At 44.7% G+C, this 24792-nt stretch overlaps 1 protein-coding gene across 1 annotated transcript in view; it reads left to right on the plus strand.

Annotated features, from left to right (window-relative positions):
- Window positions 1-24792, plus strand: part of SNED1 (sushi, nidogen and EGF like domains 1) — a 2960801-nt gene that overhangs the window by 2572749 nt on the left and 363260 nt on the right. The window contains exon 25 of the mRNA XM_086944023.1: window positions 1491-1638. Within this exon, the coding sequence (XP_086800149.1) occupies window positions 1491-1638 (148 nt within the window). The remainder of the gene's footprint in view (window positions 1-1490; window positions 1639-24792) is intronic.

Here is a 24792-nt window from a genome sequence, read left to right on the forward strand (position 1 = left end):
CAGACATTCTGGGTTCAGGGTGGGTTTCTTTAGCAGTGGGGTGATAAGCGCCTGCTTCCAGGGGATGGGGACGAAGCCGCAGCTGAGGGATTGATTACAAATCATCCGGAGAGTGTGAAATAGTTTGTGCCTGCATGCCTTCCAGATTTTCGGAGGCAGAGGGTCAAGGGGGGATCCCGAGGTGATGCCCTGTGCAACTTTTTCAAATTCTGTTTGAGAAATAAGGGAGAAAGCCAGGAGCCTATTCGTAGGAGGGCAGGCTGACCTCAGAGAGTCAGGATTGGTGAGGCTGACTTCGAGAGGGGAGGGATGAGTGTGTAACAGGGGCGTTGCCAGATTGTTAATAATAGTCTCAATTTTGTCGGTAAAGAACTGAGCAAGGCTATCACAAAGGGACTGAGATGGGGGAATGGGGTTTTTGACGCAGTCAGGATGTAAGATATTGTCCAGGATCTGAAATATACTTTTTGGGCTGTTGGCCGCATTGGCTATAGTGGAGCAGTAGTAATTTGCTTTACTCTCTGCAATGGCGGATTTGTAGTCATGGAGAGACTTTTTCCAGAGGACTTTATTGTTGTTGCAGTATCCGTGTCTCCACTTTCTCTCAGCCTGTTTGCAGGCTGATTTGAGGGTCTTCAGAGAGTCATTGTACCAGGGAGCAGGTGCTCTACCTTTAGGTTTACAGAGTTTAAGAGGGGCAACAGAGTCCGCGATGGAGGTGATTCTCGAGCTAAGGGATCTGTAATTGTCTTCCACCGAGCTGGTGGAGGAGAAGCTATCCTCCTCTACTTGGGCTGGTAAATATGCCGGGGCACATTACGCCACCAGAACATCCAAAAAGTGACGTTCCGGCAGCGCAAAAGGGCTCATAAATGAGGCCCATAGAGTGGAAGCAGAAAAAGCCCCCCTGACAGTCAAGTTTACATGTTGTTCATGTGCATGATTTGGGCACCAAAGAAATGCTCAAACAGGCAGGTTCAGTGCTAAGTGTTAAGTTTAAAGCACTAGTTAAGCAGACCACATCAACCTCTGTGAGAGATTGTGAGAGAGAGCTACAGCATTCTACTATGGGCACCCGATCAGAGAACAACCTTGGATGCAGTTCTGTGTCACAGTCACCACAGCTTTGTGAGTAAAAATATGGTAAATTAAGATTCTGAATATATTATTGAGAACAAAAGGCAAACATATTCAAACACACACACGGATCAGGGAATTGGGCCTACCACGACTTGAACGTAAGGAGCATGCTCCTCTAAGCAGTTAGACAGTGACCAGGGACATTGTTTCATATCTTCTGATTTCGGAAGACAATCTTTATACTAATTGGCTACCTGGACTCAAGTATGTGACAGAGAAAGGCATTCACCAGTGTGAAAAAAGATGAGCTACTAGAACAAGAGGGATACATTTTATTCAAAGTGGGCTGGGTTAAAGGTTCGACTGGTTATTTATTACATTTTCCATGTTTGTTATTTTTTTTCCTACAGTACAGCTGGATAGTCCCACTGATCGGCGATGGAGTCCTGGTGCAAATCAGTCTAGAACTCTGCGGAATAGGCAGCCACCATCAGATTTGCCACAAGTGCATCTTCTGATAGACCATGAAATACCTGAGGAAACATCGTTGGCCCCGAGGTAATGTACTTTATTTAAAAAATAAGAAAACCAGCAGGAGTATATACACTAAACAGAGATATTTCTGTCTTTACCATTCGCTAACCATATTTTATGTCTTCCAACATCCCCACTTTTGCTTGCTTAAACTCAAATAGTGATTACAGTTCTTAAATGTTGTCAAACCTGCCCGATGGTTCCCGTCCAGTGACTTGAGTCTAAGAATTGATCATCAGATATACCTCTGAAATTATGAGTCTACACAATGCAGGCATTGCTCAGAGTACACTCCTTAACTCATTCTGACGCATAATTATAACTGTTACACTGAGAAAACAATAACCAACCCAAAAATCAAGCCAACTATTGCCCGATCTCAAACCTTTCATATTCGATCAGGATTCTGAAGTACATGGTTAACTCAAAAGTCCACCAGGCTATGTATGTCTAACAATGGGGATTCAAACCCGCCCGATGTAGTAAGTCTTTTCAGACAGAGGTTCCAGAAGAACTCATCCCTGCCCTTCTCCATGAAAAAGGTGTGCCTACAAAGCAGTGGACAATCTTACTTATTTCAGAGTTTTCTGAGAATTGGTGGATTTAATGAGTTCTACATCAAAGTCGAACAAATACTTTCTTTTGAACCAGAAAAGGCATATCCGAACAGACATGACTACAAGCAGAAAACTAGGGAAACCCTGTGAGATACCACCATTACTGTTCAATATGTAACTGTGCCCACTCACCCGCTAGGATCCTCAGTTAACAATGAACGCTATTAAAGATGTATGAGGAAGACACCTAAATCCATTTCTTACTGGGCAAGGACCTGGGCTCAGATCAGTGACCCAGAATGCAAGAGCGCATGCACCACTCGATAAGAATATCCTGCAATTCATCTGAAATATGATGGATTCCTGGTGACGGACAGTGGAAAGATGAACCCATTCCGTTTATTTGGCACATGCTTCTGAATATCTTTTGACCGAGTGGACGTCCATGTTCAGGTGAACATTCGGGATAAAAATATAAACTCCGTAAGTTAAAAAAAAAAAGCTGATGCAAAAAAAGCAACTACAATGTGAGTACACTTACAAACACAAGTATGCATTCCTCCTCTAGAAAACTGTCCTCTAACTCACTGTGGATTCAATAATTAAATGTAAAGCTTTGTGTTCGAGGCATATGAGTTGCAGAATGTATACTTTTGCATAGATCGCCATCTGGTGTTGGGCTTGGATGTTTGCACTTTGTTTGTGTCTTGGAAGAAGTCTTTGTAGTCACAAGGTAGGTGACACCTCCTTAGGACAATAGTGCGCATGGGCATCGACTCCATCCTTAGATTGTTTTTTCCCGCCATTGTGAAATGCTGCGCTCCGGGTCGATATCGGTTTCGAATCCCCTTTCGACGCGCAATCCCTCTCCACTCGACTGTATTGTCTCGATCGCATTTCCCTTTTTGACACACATCTTAAAACAATCTCCTCAACCTCAATCTTCGACGTTGGCCGTTGGGCCTCTCCGCGTCGACCACACCTGCAGTCAATGAAAAGGACTCCTTTAAAAAAATGCCCTGGGTGTGGTGCTAAGGTTCCACACACAGACTTGCATGAAGTGTGCAATCTCTGCCTCACACCGGAGCACGAAGATAAAAACTGCAAGGCCTGTGCATCTTTCAGGTCGAAGAAAACCATCCGTGATCGTTGGGCTCGACGTCACGAAATGTCTCGCGGAAGCAGCTCAATTCCGGACATCTTTGAAGCAGACCCCAATATCCAGCCGGAACAATCAGGTGATGAAGAACACGTCTCCGAGGCCGACGACTCTGACGCCAAAAAGGAGAGTCACCCCGGCTCAGCGGTCCGTGAGTACCGAAACACCCCTCCCGAAAAATAAACAGAAGGCTCCGGTTACACACTTGGGCTCGGGTCGACACCGGCAGCATGTTTCAGACGCCCCGCCCTCAGGCCCGGCTATGAATCCTAAACATAAGCCTTCCGGCTCGGGCTCGAGCCAACCCCATTCCGGCACCGGAAAGTCCTCCTCAGCACTGAAGCAACAAGTCAAACACTTGTCCATGCCGAAGACAGCCTCGACGCCAGAGCCCTCGGTATCGAAACATAGCAAGGACAAACACTCGGAACCGAAGAACTCGAAAAAAATTACGAAGCCGCAAAAACCTAAACAGTCTAAGACCCCTTGGAAAGCCTCACAAACTCCCTCCAAAGAAGGTTCAGAGCCAAAATGTTCGACACCGAACAAAGACATTTTGCCCACGCATCCTGCACCTGATTTAGCAAATCCGGAGCAAAAAACTCTGTTTATTGATCCAAGCACGGGCAAACTAGTCACCAAGACTCCAAAAAAAGAGGACACAGGACACTGCAGAAGAACCTGCTATACCTCTCAAACAGCAAGACATGGGCACTAACACGTCACCACCTCCTTCTTTCCCTCCAGTTAATCCACTTCTATTGATTTCTCCACCACCCTCCCAACAACATATATTTTCACCTCAACCATCAGATAGTGAGGATGACACAGGTTGAGATATAGATCCACATGGGGATGATCATTCATATAACATCCCACATGACGTAGACACTTGGGGTGACTACAATATAGATCCCGGCCCACATAATGATCCGGATCTCTATCCATCTAAACTGTCATCACCTGATGACAACTCTCGGTTCGAGCAACTAATTAATAGGGTTGCCCAAAACCACCGGATCCCCTTACATTCCGACCCCTTAGATGAAGATTTTTTGCTGGAAACCTTTGCACCCTCGCAAAAATCAACAAGCACCCTGCCAGTGTTAAAAGGCTTTCTAAAACATGCGTTAGACATTTTCAAAGACCCAGTCAGAACCAGGGTTCTCAATCCCAGGGTGGATAAAAAATACAAGGCAGCTCTCAATGACCCAATTTACATTAAAGGTCAGATTTCCTTGGATTCCCTTGTGGTAACTAACGCACTCAAGCATACAAACTCACAGAGTACAGGCGGCACCCCCCTTCTGATAAGGAATCCAAATTAATTGACGCATGCGGGAAACGTATTGCGTCGCAGGCTGCAAACCATTGGCGGATCGCCAATGCCCAAGCTTTATTGGATAGGTACGACAGGGATCACTACGACGAGCTTGAAAAGCTCATGGAACATCTTCCTGACCAGTACAAACAAAAAGTCAACAACCTTATCCAGGAGGGCAAACTAATTACCAACACCTCAATAAAATGTGCGCTCGATGCAGCCGATACCGCATCTTGCGCAATTCACACTAGCGTCTTGTTGCGTAGACACACTTGGCTCCGGGTTTTCGAATTCAATCAGAAGGCTCAAACTGCTATTTTAAATCAATTGTTTGATCAGGAACATCTTTTTGGGCCCGCAGTTGACACATCCCTAGAAAAGATGAAGAAGGATACCGAAACTGCTAAGTCTATGAGGGCCTTACAATTTCCTTCCCCTAGAGGCTCCTTTCGCCGCTCCTTCTACAGAGCCAGCTCCAAAACCATGGGTTAAGAACATCCATCCTTCTCCTACAAGAGCCCCACTCAAACATCCCCGAAGGCATCCTTTTGCTGAGGCTACAGAGGCAAAAATAATAAAGGGAGAGGTTGTGGCAACCACTAAACAGTGACTTCCCTGCACTTCCCCCGATCATCCCACTCCTGTCTGGGAATGTCTCTTACAGTTCCTACCTTTCTGGAATTCCATCACAACAGACAAGTGGGTAAGACAAATTATCCAGTATGGTTATTGCCTGGAACTCACTTCTACTCCCCAAGCATTCCTCCCAAACAGTGTCCCATGTCCACAGAATATGTAACACTTCTCAAACAAGAGGTTCTCTCTCTATTACAAAAAACATGCAATAGAACCAGACCCCTTGCCTCATTAAGGCCAAGGGGTTTACTCCCTGTATTTCCTAAACCCAAAAAAGGACGGCTCTCTCAGGCCCATACTGGACCTCAGACCGCTAAACCTCTACATTCAGCCAGACCACTTTTACATGGTCACTCCCCAACAGGTGATCCCACTACTTCAACAGGGTGACTTTCTCTCCACTCTGGATCTAAAAGACGCCTACTTCTATGTACCCATTCACCCCACTCACAGGAAATATCTCAGGTTTGTGGTAGATGGTCTATACTACCAATTCAAAGTCCTCCCATTCAGGATCACTATAGCACCCAGAGTCTTCACCAAATGCCTTGCAGTAGTTGCAGCACACTTAAAGAGACAGCATATTCATGTCTTCCCTTATCTGGACGACTGGCTCATTAAAGCTAAATCACACATCAGCTGTGTGCAACACACACACAACACAATTCAGCTGCTTCACAGCTTGGGATTCACTGTAAACCTCGCCAAATCCCATCTCCAGCCGTCCAGCATACAACAATACCTAGGGGCTACAAAAGACACTTTAAAAGCTCTAGCATATCCCAATGCAGTCAGGATAAGAGCCATACAGGCTCTAATCCCAAAATTTCAGCCTCAACACTCACTACCAGCGCGAGTGTTCATGCAGTTAATCGGGATGATGGCCTCCTGCATTCTCCTCGTCACTTATGCAAGACTCCAAATGCGTCCCTTACAGGAATGTTTGTCACATCAGTGGAACCAGGCTCAAGGTCATCTGACAGATCTGGCGTTGGTGGACGCCCGCACCCCTTGCTCTCTGCAGTGGTGGAACACACAAAACCTTTCCAAAGGGCGGCTGTTCCTCGACCCGGTTCCACAGTCAGTGCTAACAGCAGACGAATGGGTCACTGGCTGGGGAGCTCATTTTCAAACCCATACCATCCAGGGCATGTGGACCCCCAACAAAGACAATTCCACATAAACTACCTGTAATTGTTAGCAATCTTCCAAGCGTTACAATCTTTTCAACTCCACCTCCTAGGCAAAGCTGTCCTGGTCTGTACAGTCAACATGACAGCAATGTACTACATACAGAAACAGGGGGAACACACTTTCTGCAGCATTCACACCTAGCTCAAAGCATATGGAGATGGGCCATTCCGCAAAACATATATCTCCTTGCAGAACACCTCCAAGGTGTACACAATCAGAAAGCAGATCTACTCAGTCATCAAACACAGCAGATCCACAAATGGAAACTTTATCTTCAAGTTCTTCTTCCATTCTTTCACATGTGCGGCCACCCAGAAATAGACCTGTTCGCCACACACCAAAATGCTAAATGCCCAACCTTCGTGTCCTGGTATCCACACCCATTGTACAAAGGCAATGGATGAACTGGTCAGGCAAATTTGCTTACACTTTTCCACCTCTCCCACTCAATTCAATTCATAAGGCTTTATTCGGAGCATAAAAGAATGTCCATAAAAGCATACATAACAATTAAAAACAGGTCACAATTACAATACAGTTTACATAATTGGTTAACAATCATTAATAAAAAACAAAACATGATGTACAAGCAGGGGCAGAATAAATATTTAAAAAACTCATGCTTTTCCTAATGCTGATAGCTTTAATCATAAAGGTAGAAATAAAGAAACAAACGTCAGGATGGTGCAGGTTAAAAAGCAATTTCATCGAGTCCTGGATTGTCCTAACACCAAACTTGACGAGGATGGGTTTTAAAAAAGTTTTACGATAATTCCCATATAATTGACACAACAGAAGAAAGTGCATGTTGCTTTGTGCAGAAGTGTTATCACATAAGCACTGGCCAACTGGGTGCTTGTTCATGGAGGGGAAGGCAACTAAATTATGCACAATCCCCATCCTTAACCTAGTCAATACATATTGATGGGATGCTCTAGTCACTAGTGTCTGGTATTGCTGATAGCCCTCGACTGCATTCATACTACGGTAGAAAACACAGGTGGACAACTTCCCCTCCTCCCTGAACCTCCTCTCTGCTTTACAACTCAGAAAGATGTTCTTCATTTCAGGTTTAGAAAAGACCGCTGTGGCATATCGGTCATTAAAAATGTCAAGACCATAAAATTCCTGGAAATTTTCGATAACAAATTTAATCCAAGGGATCTTTAGATGGTAATCCATATTGAGGCAATCATTGATAATAGCCCTGGTTAATGATGTCTACTCTTTTAACCATATAGAGCGCCACAACAAGTGAGGTCTCACCACCTCTCCCACTCATTCCGTTAGTGGTTCGGAAGCTCAAACAGCATTCCCTCACAATGATCCTAGTTGCTCCAACATGGACCTGACAACCATGGTTCACAACCCTATTGGAACTATCAGTAGTTTCTCATCAAAAACTACGTCTCTCACCCCAAGCTTCTCACTCAGAACCATGGAGAGATAAGACATCCAAATCCCAATCAACTCAACCTTGCGATCTGAGGTCTTAGAGTTTGGCTACCTAAATCTTCTGCCAGACTGTATGAATATCATTAAAGAAGCTAAACGCCCTACCACCTGAGCATGCTATGTAACAAAATGGAAACGATTTGTCATTTATTGCACAAACACCAAAATCAATCCACTATATGCTTCTATTCAGAACATTATCTGCTACCTCTTGCATCTACAACAATGTAACCTAGCATATACATCTATTAGGCTACATCTAGCTTGCTTAGCAGCCTATCTCTAAAACAGAAAAAAATTGTCTTTGTTTCGAGTGCCCACTATCAAAGCTTTTAAGGAAGGACTTAAAAGAATAGTTCCACCCAGAGACCCGCCCTCTCCAGAGTGGAACCTAAATGTGATCCTTACCAGACTCATGGGTCCCCCTTTTGGGCCTCTCCACAAATGCTAACTACAGTTCCTCACTTGGAAGGTAGCTTTTTTGGTTGCTATCACATCTCTCAGAAGATTTAGTGAACTCCAGGCATTAACCAGTCAAGAACCATTTTTACAAATCCATCATAACACAATGGTTCTTAGGACTAACCCTAAATGTGTACCCAAAGTCAAATCTGCCTTCCATCTCAACCAGTCTGTTGAACTCCCAGTGTTTTCCCTCAATCAGACTCTATGGCAGAATGAGCTCTTCACACGTTAGACGTTAAAAGAGCAATACTCTACTACATTGAAAGAACAAAATCCTTTAGAAAGATCAAACAACTCTTTGTGGCTTTCTCCACCACCTCATAAAGGCAATCCCATCTCAAAGGTAGGAATTGCAAGGTGGATTGTTAATTGCTTCCAAATATACTATATCAAAGCCAAACGCACTCTAACCACTCCCCCTAGAGCTCATTCCACACATAAACTAATGGCTTCCATGGCATTCTTAGGGAACATTCCCCTCAGTGACATCTGCAAATCAGCAACTTGGGCTACACCAACACACCTTCACAAAACACTATTGTGTAGATTTGCAATCATAACAACAAGCTAGTGAGGGCCAAGCTGTATTAAGAACACTATTTTAAACCACTGCAACAGATACAGGTAGCCCCCACTAAGGAGGTAACTGCTGTATAGTCCATGCAAAAGTATACAATCTGCAGCTCATATGCCTCGAACGGAAAATGCTAGTTACCAGTATGCATCTGTTCTTGGCATGTAGAGCTGCAGATTCGTATACGCCCACCCGCCTCCCCGGATACCTTTATCTGTTCCAGTACTATCTTACTCAGATACATTACACAGGGGCATCTCTTTCTACTTCTTACTACTCCATTGTAACCATGCGTGGCTAAAACAATCTATGGATGGAGTTGATGCCCATGCGCACCATCATCCTAGGGAGGAGTCACCTACCTCGTGACTACAAAGACATCTTCCAAGACAAAAACAAAATGCAAACATCCGAGCCCAACACCAGGTGGCGATCTATGCACAAGTATACAAACCTTTAGCTCTACATGCCAAGAACAGATGCATACTGGTAAGTAGCATTTTCCTTTCCATTTGCACAGTGTTTATAGGCAGTGGTCCAAGGAGTTTTGTGCGAACCTGCATTCACCATGAACCTGCAAGAAACCACAAGAAAACTGAAATATAGGAAACAGAGGGAAACCTTCAGGGCATTAGGTCCCACTCGCCTGGCACAATCTGGTCCTTCTTTATGCAAACTATCTATCAACAGTCTGGTTAGGAAAAACTTTAACACCATCCTTTTTATACTACTCTTTAGCAGTTAAGACAACTTGATAAGCTACAAGCTTGAGCCGCTTTGAAAGGAGAACGTTCTTACAATTAATGTGAGACCATGCTGTTACTAAGCTCTCGGTACTCCAGTTGGCATCCAGGATCATTTTTAGACTTTAGTCAGTACTACACAAAAGAACATCAAAAGTTTAGCAGGAACTTCCTCATATGACTGAAGGATACTGACAGAATGGGCAGGGCAGGGTAATTCCAGCTAATCAAGAATATGTCTGAGACCAGTATTGTTGATGGAGGTGTAATCGTTTATCTTGAACTTGAATGTTACCCAGTATTATGACTTTGGTCCCACTTTGATATTAAAGGGCTGTGTACATATCAGATTGTATGTGATTGCATGCCCCTCATCTACAGGTCCTTTCCAGAGCCAATTGAAGCTGCATACTTCAAACATCCCAAGACTACCCTATTGCTAAAAACCTTATAGACGCAAGACATTTGCCTAGTTATAGGCGTACCGCCAAATCTCCAGTCTTGGCTAAAATCTTAGGGAAGGTTGTTACTAGGCAGGCCACATAGCATCTTGAAGCTAATAACTTGCTGGGTGACATTGTAGGAAAGTAGGATCTGCTTTTATGGTTACCCCCACTTTTGCCTGGTGCTGTTCTGTTTCTGGCTAGTCTGACTGGGATCCTGCTAACAAAGGACCACCGTTTGTGTGCTTTATCCTCTAAAATGGTTATGGTAAGTCCAATGTACCTCCCAGAATGGATATTGGTGCACCCTTGTAAAGACCCAGTATATGGTACTGAGATACCCAGGGCATAGATACCCCAGGGGTCCCCCATGGGCTGAAGCATATATTATGCCACCCATGGGAGACCACTCAAACTGTAAATACAGGCCTGCCATTGTAGCCTATGTAATCTGGTGCTAGAACCACTTAAAAAAGATATAGGTTTCCCTATATCTAAGGTCACTGCACTGAAAACCTATTAGTCCCCCTAAAGCAGGCATTTCAATCCTGAAGGGAGGGTGATCGGTTCTAAGTGTGAGGGTGCCCCAGCATGAGCTGGACACCCCTACAACCTTCAGAGTCTATTCTCTAGGGTTGTAAGTGCATCAGCCATTATGATACATAGAATGGCCATGCGTCATTAAGCGATGACCATCTCTAAACTGGCTGTAAAGAACCCTGTAATGTTTGATATCAAGCATGTTGGAATCCTACCCCCATGCCGTAAACGGTGTGGGACGTATGATTCCATGCACTGTAAAGCTCCTCTTGGAGACCCTCAGTGCTCCTGGTACCAGCCTCTAGACCCAGACAGCACAAAATGGCTGCTGCCGACCCGAGACAAAATTCTGCCCTCCTGCTGCTGAGCCAAGCTCAAGCAGCGGAAGGTAGAACAATGGGTATCCTATCACAGGGAGGTGTGATAACCTCCCAGACAAGGTTTAGTGTATTGGGACTGGGTGGGAGCGCTTGACAGCACCACTCAGTCACATTTGGTGCCCTCCTTGCATAGTTCAGTTCAAACCAGCTCAGGGAGACGTTGGCTCCTGCTCTGGTGCAAAACTGACAAAGGACATGGGAGTATCCTCCTCAGTGTCAGACCCTTCCCCTGAGAGGAAACCCTGAATTGCCCCAAACCTTTACTTAACGGCCTTCCTGAGGGTGGGTCCCTAGATAAGTCGTGGGACAAGATTAATTGTAAGACACCACTTCTTCTTCGACAGTCTGGGCACTCTGGACTTTACTGGACTTCACTCTAGCCATCAAGACTTCAACTGGGAAGACTCCTCGCCCTGCTCGTCTGCTGCAACGTCCATGCCTGTGCTTCTTACAGGAACCTTCCAAGGCCTGTAGACATCCAAGTCACCTTAAGGAATCTCCCTTGAAGTGAAGTAGTCACTTCCCTACATCTGCAGGCACCACTATGAAGCTGACCGGTCTGATCCTGGGCTCTCACACACTCCGAAAGGCTCAGCAACACAGGTGGTGGTTCTTTACATCCCTCGAGGCCTGCCCTGTCCTCTCACCAAGTTTGAGGCCAGTAGTCCTAATCGGAGCCGCAGCAACTGAACCCCTGTTCACCGCATCAAATATCTGTTGCAAAGGCTGGTTGGGTTCCTTCCACCAAGCTCTTCGGGTTCCAAGTAGCCCCAACCTCAAGCATCCATGTGACCAATATCTTCGTCCTCACCGCATCACTTGCATCGTGGGCCTGCCTCTTTAGTGATCTGATCGAGGTCCTCTTGCGACTTCAGTGCCTCCGGCCTGTGGGTCCTCTTGAGCATTTTCCTTGATTTCAGCAAGTTTCCCTGATTGCTCGGGCCTGATCTGACTCCCCTGCTTATGGTGAGTCACCTGGAGCTTGCTGGTCCCGGCATTGCACCTTCTTCACTTTCCACATTGTTCGCAGTTGTCATGGCCTGTTGGACTCCCGACTGACACCTACCACTCAACTCTCAACATCCGACATGGGACAATTTGTGAACGGCTCATGGTATTCCACAGTATTGCCTGGTCTTCTCAGCTGCAGCTCCAAGGTCACGGTCAGCTCGCCTGAAGCACCCGACATCTGTGGGCATTCATCTTCCATGCCTCCTGGTCACTCCTGAGGTCATAGACTCTGTCCCTTCTGTTTGCTGGTTCTTCTCATCTTGAATTCACCTTTGGATTCCACCGGACACTTTCACCTTCTCCAGCAGCGATATCTTCCTGTAGTCATCCATTGAGTTTGACTTTTGTTTTTGATGCCACTTCACACCTATGAAGCCGGCTTCCCTGGTGTAGGTATCTCGGTTCCCAGGGTATCCATGGGTGGGGTGGCTCTCCATCCTTCTGTCTTCCACTAGGTTTCTTCAGGGTCCACTGGAAAGGGTCCTTCATCTTTAACATTGCAACCGTGACTTACCCATTGACTTGTATTGAGCCCGCGATCGTGTTCCCACTGTGCACAAGGCCTCCGTGGAGTTCCTGGTTACGGAGCTCGGGTGGTTCCTTGGGTCCCCAGCACTACTACGTCTTCTGGGTATTGTCTTGACTTGAGTCGTGGTGCGCATACCACTATTTTGGTATATGGTTGGTCTTCCCCTGGCAACCACTGTGTATCTGTGCTACTTACCTGTTTCTATTGCAAAGTATTGTGTGTATTGTGTATATCTCCAGCTAGGAGAAATCTGTATGTGTTAGTGAGTGTCCTAAAATAAATACATATTTTTTATAAATGCACTGTCTGGGTCTTTTTCACTTAATCTATATCAGTAAGATTATGCTCTGGTAAAAAAAAGCTGCTTTATACTCCTTCTGGACTAATCCTGAAGGCTGCTCTCCACTGCCACCACTTAGAGAGCGCTCTAAGGTTGTATAAGAACCCTAAAATCACCATTAGGGTTGTCTGTATTGCAGAAACCATTTGCTTCCAAAAGGCATCTTCCAGGCAATTTGTGGCCATTTTCAGTATAATTTCTCACACAAATCATACTCACCTTATTTGGATAAGTAATCACATTGCTTTAAAACATACTGTGTGTCCTTGCCCTCTCTGGACTGCAGCCCAGGTACATAAAAAACTATTTTCTCTGACAACTTCCCTGAGATTTTAAGCCATTTAATAGTGGCGCAAATATTTATGGCTGTTGTTGCTCAGACAACATTGTGTACTCTTTGAATGTTGTTTTTTACATCATCTTAATGTCATGGCTGTCAGACCAAATAAATTCCTCACTCTGTGCCATAAATGCATGCCTAAATATCCATTGCGGGGTACTCCTTGGAAGAACTATCCTCTCCCAATGCAATATTCCCCAGGACCGACTGACAGTCTGCCCCGTGTACATGTGGGATCCTGGAATAGAGGGAAATAAAGCTCCTCAACTTTAAATAAATACTGTCTGTGTCAAGGCAACTGTTAAACATTTTGTTTTAACTTAAAAAAGGAAAACTAAGTTGCATCAATAAAACTGTCTAGAAAAAATTAAATAATGATAATGAACATTTTTCTGCAAAATGTCTATTATTTTTCTTCTCCTTTAAAAGTGAAAATGTATCTATTCACAGAGAAAATAAAACATTAAAACTTCTGCACAACAAAGACTTTATCTTTAACCTAACAAGCACCAAAAATGAATCTAACTGTACAGCCGCCTTTTCCCTCCAAGGACATAGCCAAGCAATATTCAAGTAGTTCCCTTTTCACGTTTTTTTTGGCCCCACAGAGCTGCATGTGGACATATTCGTTCCAAATCTTCATTTTTCTCCACTTCCAAATACCATTCCTATTCATATTCATATATTTAATACTCAATAGATAGTCTTGGGTTTACCGCAGTTCCTCATCTGTTGTGTTATCTGGATCCACCATGTGGCTTCCAGAACCATCTTTAACCTCCCCAAATCCTCTTACATCTTTCTAAGTTTCACTGAATTCCTGTTCTAGCTTGTATTTACTTTAAAGCCATGTGCATAGGGCACAGGGCTTTCACAAGAGCGGCGTTCTTTCTTTAGAATACAAATCACACCTTTTTGCCTTGTCCATTATCTTCTTCCTACCACTCTCTGTCTCTTGACCATCCCTAAAATCATACTGTTAAGGATGGATGGACATTTTTTTTCCCATCAGGCAATTAAAATCTAAAGTTAATTTCCATTACCATTACGTCTCACTGACGACCATCTCTGTTGTATCTTGGCAACTGTATCTCTGGCTACCTTGTGGTCAGATGTTATGTTAACTGGATTCTGGATTGTAGAATCCAGGAGACAGTCAGAGATAAGCAGTTGCTGAAGGATGAAGTAGCCCTGTGCCCAGAGGTTGTATATTGGAATTATCATCAATACAAGCTTCTTGTGAACGTTTTCAAAAGTGGCGACAAAGGATGGGATCTCAGTATTGAAGCATTTTATCTACAATGAAGATCTTAAGAGTTATTTTCATGGAAACAACCCCTGAGGCATGTTACAACTGCGTTGAGGTAAATTTTTGACTCTCAACTGTGCAAGCCTTAATACTAAAACACTGTTGAAACACATTTTACTCCATTAAAGGGAAATTTGTGTGTAAAAAAAATCTGTGTTTATCATATTGCTTTGAAATTGTGTGTTGTATGAGTCAAGTACCCATGCTGAAAAGCTAAGTTAAATGCCCGGAGACTACCCAGAGATTGCATGTCCCATCGGTCTGAATCTACTACTGAAATCTGCTTTGTGTCGTGTTTGCGTGCCAGTTACTCTTTTATACTTCTGGATTGATCTGAACGAGCGAAATTAGCTGTGTACACACTTGAATCATTTAGAGATTACGGAAAAGTCTGGAGATCGGCTCTCGGGAAAAAAAAATATTATACTGAACTACATCTGCAGTAGAAAGACTGTTAATTGCCATTGTTATTTCTTGAATCTACAAGCGAAATCGTTGTTTGCCATTTGTTGCCTTTTAAAATGAATCAATTCCTTACTATAATTTTCCTGGAATCGTGCAACGTCAGGCTCCGAACTTCTTTCTTCATTCTCGCTTGCATTCTGGGACTAGCGTGAGAGCGCCTACGTATTACGTGGAGGTCACGTTAAGCGATGCACAACCATCACCATGGATACCACTTGTTGTCATAGCGCTTAAAGTGAACTATTTGAAGGGAACAATTTGTCATTGGAGTCACGTCTGCACAGCACGCAACAAGCATTACAGACACCATCCTTGGACAACCTGCTTGAAGTAATTTATTCAAAGATTTAAGAAAATATTTTGCAAGTTATACATACGACAACGGTGACTACTTCTTTTATTTTAATTTCTTATATTATTGCAAATCATATACAAGACAACAGTGACTACTTCTTTTATTTTAATTTATTATATTATTGTCCACATACAGCAGTGACCATTTCTTTTATTTTATTAATTTAGTTATTGAATTTTTCAATGTTATTATTATTGAATTGAAATTATTACTCAATCTACACAATTGATACATAAGTATTTTAGGTATTCTGTGATATTAAGGTTGTTTAAGTTAGTTTAAACATGATTCACTGTTATTTCACGTTTAAATTAACAACACAATTGATTAAGCATGGATTCAGCATCGTCTGTATTACCTCCACCCAAATTTTTACAAGGACCTGGACTCCCTGCCATGATATGGGAAGATTGGTGCAAATCCTTGGAAACCTATCTGGAAGCCATAGGTGGAGAAGCTTTCTTACCATCCAGGAAACTCGCTTTAATAAAGCATAACTTAGGTGTTGAAGGCAGAAAAGTTTTAAAAACGTTGCCCAAACCTGTGCGTGTTGTGTCCACTGTTATGGAGGCACCTAATAGTGAGGGAAGTGAAACCAGTTCCAATGATATGTCAGTTGATGAATATCTTGAGGCCCTAAAAGCTTTAGAGGAAAATTATGGTAAAAAGACCAGCATAGTGGTAGAAAGACACAAATTATTTTCAAGAACTCAATTAACTGGTGAAAGTGTTCAACAGTATATCGCAATTCTAAGAACATTAGCTTCCACATGTAAATTTGGAGACTTCATGAAGAAATAATTAGAGATCAATTTATTAACCGTACAAATAACATGAAAATCCAAGCTGGATCTTAAAAATCCTTCTTTACTAAAAACTATTGATACTGCTAGAAGAATGGCTAATACATCACATTATGTTAAATAGTTAAACACTGAACAACAAAAAAATAAAGGTGACACCCACAATATTAATGTAGTAAATAAGGGAAAAAAGTAGAATATAAAGATGTACAAAAGAACATCAATCAACCTAAACCATTTATAGGAAGAGGTCAGTCAAATTTGAATAGACGTATATGCTACAGACGTGGGAGTCCTAAACATACTGCTGATTTCATGAAATGTCCGGCTTCCAAAGTTACATGCTTTAAATGTAAAAAATTAGGTCATTTTTCTAAGTGGTGCAAAACAGGAAACAACGGTACCTGCTAACATTCTATTGATGTTGTAGAAACACTTAATAGGGATGAGTATTGCGATGATGATGAGGCCATGGTAATTTGTGATAACCAGGTAAATGAAGTGTCTGAAGGGTATCATCCTCCTAAATGGGAAGTATTAATCAACCAGTTTGCCGCATCATTGTGGGCAGATTCATGCTCACCATACACCATCATCAATAGGCACATGTGGGAATCTGAGGGCAAGATTGCTCTGTCACCACCTGATGTTGAACCTGAGGGTTATTGTGTCACTAAATTACCATTATTAGGATATTTTGAGTGTCAATTATCCTACAAGAGCAGATCTACTCAAGGCAAGATGTATGTTGTAGAACATGGGAGAGCTCTATTGGGCTGGAGGGAACAAAAGAATTTAGGAATCATACTAGATCCCAAACACCCTGACCAAGTATTGTTGACCGATGCAATTTTAAAATGGGAAGCGAAATTGCCCAAGTTATTTAGTGACAAACTGGGATGTTTAATCAAATTTGAACAAAAGATTATACTGAAATCAGATAGTATTCCAGTTGTTCATAAGGTCAGGAATATTCCATTTGTACTATGTACTCAATTAAAGGAAGAACTTAACAGATTATGCAATGCTAAGGTTATTGAAGCGTCAGAATGGCTTAGTCCCATTGTTTTGGCACGAAAACCTAATGGCAAGTTGCGCATGTGTGTGGACTTTAGGAGACCTAAACAACAACATCTGGATTGATCGCCATCCTTTACCACGCATAAATGAGATGGTGGCCAGTATTAAAAACGCAATGTACTTTTCCTCAATTGATCTATCTAATGCGTACCATCAGGTCAAATTACATTCTGATTCGAAGCATTTAACTTAATTTATAACACCTGAAGGTGCGTTTCAATATCTACGAATGCCATTCAGGTTGGCATCCGCTTTAGCGGTTTTTCAAAGGCTCATGTGTAATATTTTAAAAGGCATTGAAAATGTAAAAGTATTTCAGGACAATGTTCTGGTGTGGGGAGATAATTTACACAACCATGATGATATTTTGAGGGAAGTTTAAAACAGATTACAAGATGCTGGTTTGACTGTATGTGCAGAAAAGTGTAAATTTGGTGTCAAACAAATAGATAATCTATGTCACATGATTTAAAATGAAGGAGTCAAACCAAAAATGAACTTATTGGAAGCCATTGAAAAAGCTCCTGCACCTTCCAACAAAGAACAATTACGTTCTTTCCTAGGACTCGCAGAGTATTATTCGTAACTGTGTGCAACATTTTGCTAGCAGAGTGCATGATTTGAGGCTTTTGATGAAAAAAGGTACATCGTTTGTATGGTCAAACACTTGCCAGCAAGCTTTTGACAAAATCAAATCTGACATAGTTAAAGGCGTAGCATTGAAACCATTGATCCACATGATTCTTCTATTATTGCAGTAGATGCCAGTGCATACGGTTTAGGAACAGTATTAATACAAAGAAAAGATGGACTAGAACGCATAATAGCTTTTGCCTCACGCACCCTTAAAGGAGCGGAGGCAACCTACTCAGTGATCGAAAAAGAAGCATTAGCATGTTGGTGGGGTGTTAATTATTTCAAAACATTTATTTGGGGTACAGTTTTCAAGCTCAGAACTCATCATAGACCCCTTATTGACATATTTACTACTAAGGGTGCATCCAGAGCCACACCTAGAATAGCTAAATAGTTATATCGTTTACAAGAATACAATTTTCAATTTAAATACGTGCCTGGTCACAAGAATATTAATGCTGACTGTTTATCTCGTTTACCCTTACCTCATAATGACAATTACTGTCAGGAAGACAAAGAAGAATGGCTTGTAGCAAGCGTAGAAGAATCTTGCAAAGGCGCAATAAGTGAGGTAGAGTGGAAACAAGCTGTACTTGATGACAATATCTTACAACAAATTGTAACTAAGTTAAATACAAAGACTAACTCAGTGAATTTTGATAAGGATGAACTCACAGATGGTATGGTCTGAATTATCTTTCACTGATGGTATTCTTAGAAGAGGTAGCAGATTAGTAGTACCCTAAGAGCTACGTATGAGATTACTAACGTTGTTGCATGAGGGTCACTGTGGCATGTCAAGCATGAAAAGAAGAGCTAGGTATGATTTTCGATGGCCTGCCATGGACAAAGATATTGACAGATGTGTATCTAATTGTATTGCATCTATTTACAGTGATAAATCTCACAAGTCGCAAGAAACAACTATTCTACCTACCATTTTTCCTTCTAAACCTTGGGAAAAAGTGGCAATTGACATTTGTGGTCCTTTGTATGTTACAGGGTTGAACAACAAACTTGCTCTTGTTCCTATGAATTATTTTACCAAGTGGTCAGAAGTGGGTTTTGTAAAGGATATCAAAGCTGTCAATATAATTGAGTTTTGTGAGGAAGTGTTTTGTAGGGAAGGCTATCCAAATTCTATTTTAACCGACAATGGGACACAATTTATAGCTGATGATTTGATCAAATATGTAAGAAGCGTGTGTGTTAATCATCTCACCACAGCAGTTTACAATCCAAGAGAAAATGGTCTTGAGGAAAGATTTAACCGATTTTTAAAGGAATGTATACAATTATCTAGTGCAAATGGTGATGATTGCAAAAATGCAGTGAAGGAGATGTTATGGTGTTACAAGAACACACCTCATTTGGCTACTGGTGAATCCCCTTTCAGTCTTCTTAAAGGTCGTGTAGCATGCACTAAGGTTAAACCTGCATGGATGTGTAACACTGTTTCAAAAAAAATATCTAGGGAAGAAATATATAGCAGAGTACAAGATTATCAAAGCAGGTATGCCCACAGACACAATGACAGAATTACGAGAAGGATGGTTACATTTATTGCTGGTGAATGGGTACGACCCCCCTTATTGGGCAGCCAGAAAACAGGTTTATCTAAATGGTCTAGGCCCAAACAGATCACAAAAGTGGATGGCAACAGTGTGTGGGTGAGTGACGGAAAGAGGTGGAATGTGAGGAGTGTGACCAAGTGTAATAAATTGGAACATTATGTTTGGTCAAGAGATCAGGATTCTGTACCTATCCATAATATACCATCCAATGATCAAGAACATGAAGTGTTGAAATGTGTTAAGTCCACACCTGTTTGGATGAAGGATTACGTTTATACTTGATCTTATTTTCTCTTTGTTTTTATTGGTTTTTACATTATTTTTTATTATTTATTTTGTTTTCATCGTTTTGTAGAGAGGAAGATATGTTGTATCCTGGAAACTGTATCCCTGGCTACCTTGTGGTCAGATGTTATGTTCACTGGATTCTGGATTGTAGAATCCAAGAGACAGTCAGAGATGAGCAGTTGCTGAAGGATGAAGTAGCCCTGTGCCCAGGGGTTGTATATTGGAATTAAACAACTTATCATCAATACAAGCTTCTTGGGAACTTTTTCAAAAATCTCAGCTTCAGGAAAGCTCTAAAAGCCTATCTATTCTACATTCCTCTTTGAGTCCATCTTCTTCTACTAGTATCCCCATCACTGGTAGGATACTCTACTGGGTGAAAGTGCACTGTCCCAATTCATTTATCACTGTCAGTTTTGCAAATTGAATATTCACCTTATAATACAAAATTGCAATTTCCTGCTGAAAATTCCTGACAATAGTTTATGATATGGATGAATTTCATATTCCAAACACTTACGTCATAAATGTCTTTAATGCGGGCGTGGCCTGGAGGAGCATGGAGAAGGACCTGACCCAGCGCGACTTTTGGAACCCAGTCCACACTGCTCCGGGGAGTATTGCTGGCCCAACGGAAGCTTAGTAATGCCTGGTTCTCTGATCTGTGCGGCTGGCGGTTCAGGAGCTGGGGCCTCTATTTTGAGGACCCATGTGGTGGCGGTCCTGAGTTGCCTGGGACGACTGCTGAGACCCACTTGCAAGGTGACGGCGGAACCTTCAGCCCCTGGAAGAAGTGGTGACAGTGGGGCGGTGGCTCGACTGACTTGCTGGGAGACAGCGTAGCTCTTCCCTCACTCAGAGAGGCTGTACCAGGGGGTCGTGCCGTTCATTTGCCTGTGGAGCTGGCCCAGCGGGCAAGCTGCATCTGGAGATTGCCGGGACTGGCTGTCCCGGGACAGGACTGGCTTCTGGACTCTGGCTGACCGGGGACCCCTGCCTGTGACGCCTCTGTCCATTACTGGGAGCCTGAGAGGAGGGAATGTGGCTGGAGGAGCTGGAGTTTTGTGCCTGTTCTGTAACCCAAGAGACTGGTCCACAGCCTGACTGTGCCGCAGGCCTCGCCTCTGGGGTTCCTGCCCATGGGCAGCTTGCCGAACCCTGTCGCTTGCACAGCGGCACCACCCCTGACTAGCACGGGCTGACTCCTGGTGAGCTGCGGCCTTTCCCCGCTGCCAGGCAGCTGCTGACTGATTCGGTGTATCCCTGTTGGACCCTGACCCATGGAGCTCACTGGACCGGCTTCTTGGTGTCCACCGCTTGAGGAGATGACGGGCCACCCTTGATGCTGCAGGGCGCTCCGCTGGGCCTGTTTCTTTGGATTGGTCGGCGGCCTGCCTGTTAATTGGCAAGGCGCTGGTTGGGAGCCCGCTCGGCGTGGAATCCTGCGGTGGACCCAGCTGGCAGCTGAGGACTTCTTCCGCTTGTGCCTGGCGGGCGCTCCTGGGGCATGGTCAGGCCACGGATCAGCGGTCTCCCTGCCTTCAACGGCTCCCTCCTGGGCTGGTATCTGAGGTGAGGCGCGGGCACACTGGACCCCTCCATCCGCCCCGGTTGAAGATAGAAGCGACCCCCCCAGTGGCCTGGCCTTCTGGTGCAGCTCGGCTCTGCTGCGAACCCCCACCCACTTGGGCCTTGTGAAACACTACTTGCGAACTGGACTGCTGAATAGGCTGGGGTCCCTTAGGGCTTGGGCCCTGCTAATCAGAGTGTACTGGCTCCCTTGGTCGCCCCTGTACTACAGTGAGTCCCGAAGCTTGAGCTGTGCCCTGCTCGATCTGCTTCTCTCCCTGCTGCTGGGCTGCCGGCGGGCCCATCCTCCTGGTACCCTGCTGGGCAACACTGAGGGCATCTGGACTGTGGCACTTTGCTGGACCGCATGCCGGGGGCCCTGCTGGACTCCCTTGATTGCTTTCTTCCCTCCGGTACCATGAGTGACAACCATGCCACGTGGTAAGTCGGCAAGGGACACAGGTGCTGCGAGAGACAACCCTGTGACCTCGCTTTGGAATAAATAAACCCCCCCAGATGGGGGGTGGCCGCCATGGAGGCCCCAGAAGCTGATGAAGATGCATCTCCAGTACCCAATCCTCCAACCTACATGGATCGCTTCCTGCAGGAGATTGGCAGTGAAATTGGATCCCTCTAGACTGACTTCAAGTCATGCCTGAAAGACATCCATTGCGATGTCATGGACCTGGGAGGCTGGGTTGATGATCTTAAGCACAAAGTTGATCCATGATCAGAGAACCCAGAAACAATCTGGAAGAGAGTGGCACTACAGGAAGAACAAAATGTAGAGCTCCAGATAAAGCAGGAAGAGTTTTAGAATAGAAGCTGGTGGAACAATATACCCCTCAGGGGAGTTCCGAGGGGAGCGTAGGGCGTGATATAATGACCTTTACGGCGATGCTCCTGAACGCAGTGCGGGGTGATGACGATGCCTCCCTGCCACCTCTGGAAAGGGTACATCAAGTGCAACCCCCCCCCCCCCCCAGAGTCATTCGGACTCCAAACCAGAGCTGCCTGAGGACACAGTGTTGTTACTTCGGCACCTGCCTCAGGATACTTTGCGACCCGTCGGGTCCCAGGTGCCCCACCATGTAGAAAGGGCACATAGGTCGGCAACCACCCAGAACACAAAAAGAGACATCATTCAATGCCTCCGCAACATGGGTGGGGCCCTGTCCTGGGCTCCCTCAACCATAGGCTCCTTGTACTCACGGCGATACTAGCGCTGTGTGGAAGCCTACCTAGACATTTCTCACCAGAAGAACCACCAGTTGTTGGACTCTCTGACTGGGGGCTGACTCCTCTGACGGATGGGGCCGGGGACTGACTTGGAAGTCGAATCCCGGCCTGCTCTGTTCCTCCTTGGTGCTTGTGTCCATGCCTGTCCGGCACAATTTCGAAGTCTCATTACCATACGGTTCCTTTCCTGGCAGGCTTTGGAATCCCGGAGCCTGCGATTGGCCCCGTGTTTGTCCTGACTCACATGCCCCGAGGAGGCCCGGCCCTCCTTGACCCTGATGGTGACTCACGGTTGTAGGCCGACCTTCCTCGATTCACACCTTCGGAGACTAACCTCTTTTCTGCAACTGGTGTGCCTCAGTGCTGGTTGCGGCTGGACTTTAATGGAGCTGTTGGGCCCTGTTGGTCGTGTGTTGTTTCTAAATTTTTTACTATGATTTCTGTTGCAGGTCGTACAGTAAACTAGGAAGAGCCCCAGCGTTTTCTCAGTCCCTGCCTGCTGGCTGCACAACGGTACTGACCCTCTTGGTTCCCCTGCAGATCCCCTATTATGCTGAATTTGCGTTTGGGCCCGCCTTAGGCTCTACCCCCGGTTGGGGCACATGGGTGGGAGAGGGGAACTATGATACTGGGTGATGACCATGCCCTCTCCTAACACTCCCGCACAGGCAGGGCTGTGGCCCCCACCTCCACATTCCCCCCTCTGAACAATAGCTACCCCTGACATACCAAGTTGCTATCACTTATAGTGAGGGGCTTGAACACCCCTAACAAGAAGAGACAAATATGGCGCTATATTGTTCTTCAAGACCCCAATGTTGTCTTCCTTCGGGAGACCCACCTCCTGAGGGCAGATAGTAAATGCATACACCACAGGAAATACCCCCACCATTTTAGTGCACATGCGTCCATCAAGACACTGCGGAAGTATCTATCCTATGTAAGGAAGGATTTTGCAACCATATATAAAATGGTGTGCAACACTAATGGACGCTATGTGCGACGCACTCGCCCTCTCACTCTATTGAACATCTATGCTTCCAACTAGGAGCAAGACCTATTCCTCAGAGTCCTAGTGCATGTTCAACTGACCTCCGTGGAAGGGGATATTTTCATGGGAGGTGACATGAATCGCATCTGGAACCCCAGATGTACCGCTCCTCCATTTCTTATGGGCGCGATTTGGGCTTAGTAGATGCTTGGCGATATAGGCACCCGGATGTCCATGACTACTCGCTCTACTCCCATGTGCACACGTCTTAATATAGAATCAATTTCCTATGGATCACGCACATGTGGAGATCGTTTGGAGCAGGGTTGACCCCAACCAGCAGTCACAGCCACCCTGGCGGTTTCCCCCGCACCTCCTGAGAGACCCGGTAGATGTGGAAGACAGCTGAAAAGGAATCACTGAATATTTTGAGCTAAACGATCTCCCGGAGATCTCAGCAATACATTGTGGGACGGCTATAATGCCACAATCAGGGGGTGATATCTTCTATAGCCATTGCCCGGGTGTGGGAATCTCGGCTTGTGGAGATAGGCCAGACTGCAGAGATCTCTAGAGCGTCTTGACTAGTTGACCCCATCTCGGCGTAACAAAAGACAACTGACTTTACTGCGAGGCCAGCTTTGCATGCATAGAACCAATAGAGCAAAAAGGGCCCTGGCAAAGATACTACAGGGGGGAGGGACAAGGTGGGGCTTCACTTGGCATGCAAGCTGCGTCAACAACAGTCCTGTTCTCACATTGCCATGATTAGAACAGTAGATGGGGTCTGGGCCACTACTGAGTCGGTGAAGCAACAGGCCTTTTACGATTTTTATCAAACCATTTACTCAGCCGTCAACTTTCCTCTTGACCACATTGAATCTTACCTCAACGCCTGTTTTTGGGTCCCCCTTGAACTGGCTCACGCACAGCTGCTGAAAGCCCCTGTTACACTTGCTAAAGTACAGTGAGCCTAAAGGAGCACCCTTCGGACAAAACACCAGTCCAGACGGGCTTACAGTCCCCTTTCATAGAGCTCTCCTCCCTCTTCTCGAGGACTGGATTTTGGGGCTTTTCAACTCTTTCACCTCTGAAACCTACCTCACTCCAATGATGACAACAGCAGAAATTGCGCTTATTCCCAAACCTGGCAAGGATCCCTCCCTGTACGCGTTAAAT

Source organism: Lissotriton vulgaris, chromosome 11 (assembly GCF_964263255.1).
Source record: "Lissotriton vulgaris chromosome 11, aLisVul1.2, whole genome shotgun sequence".
Classification (NCBI taxonomy): domain Eukaryota; kingdom Metazoa; phylum Chordata; class Amphibia; order Caudata; family Salamandridae; genus Lissotriton; species Lissotriton vulgaris.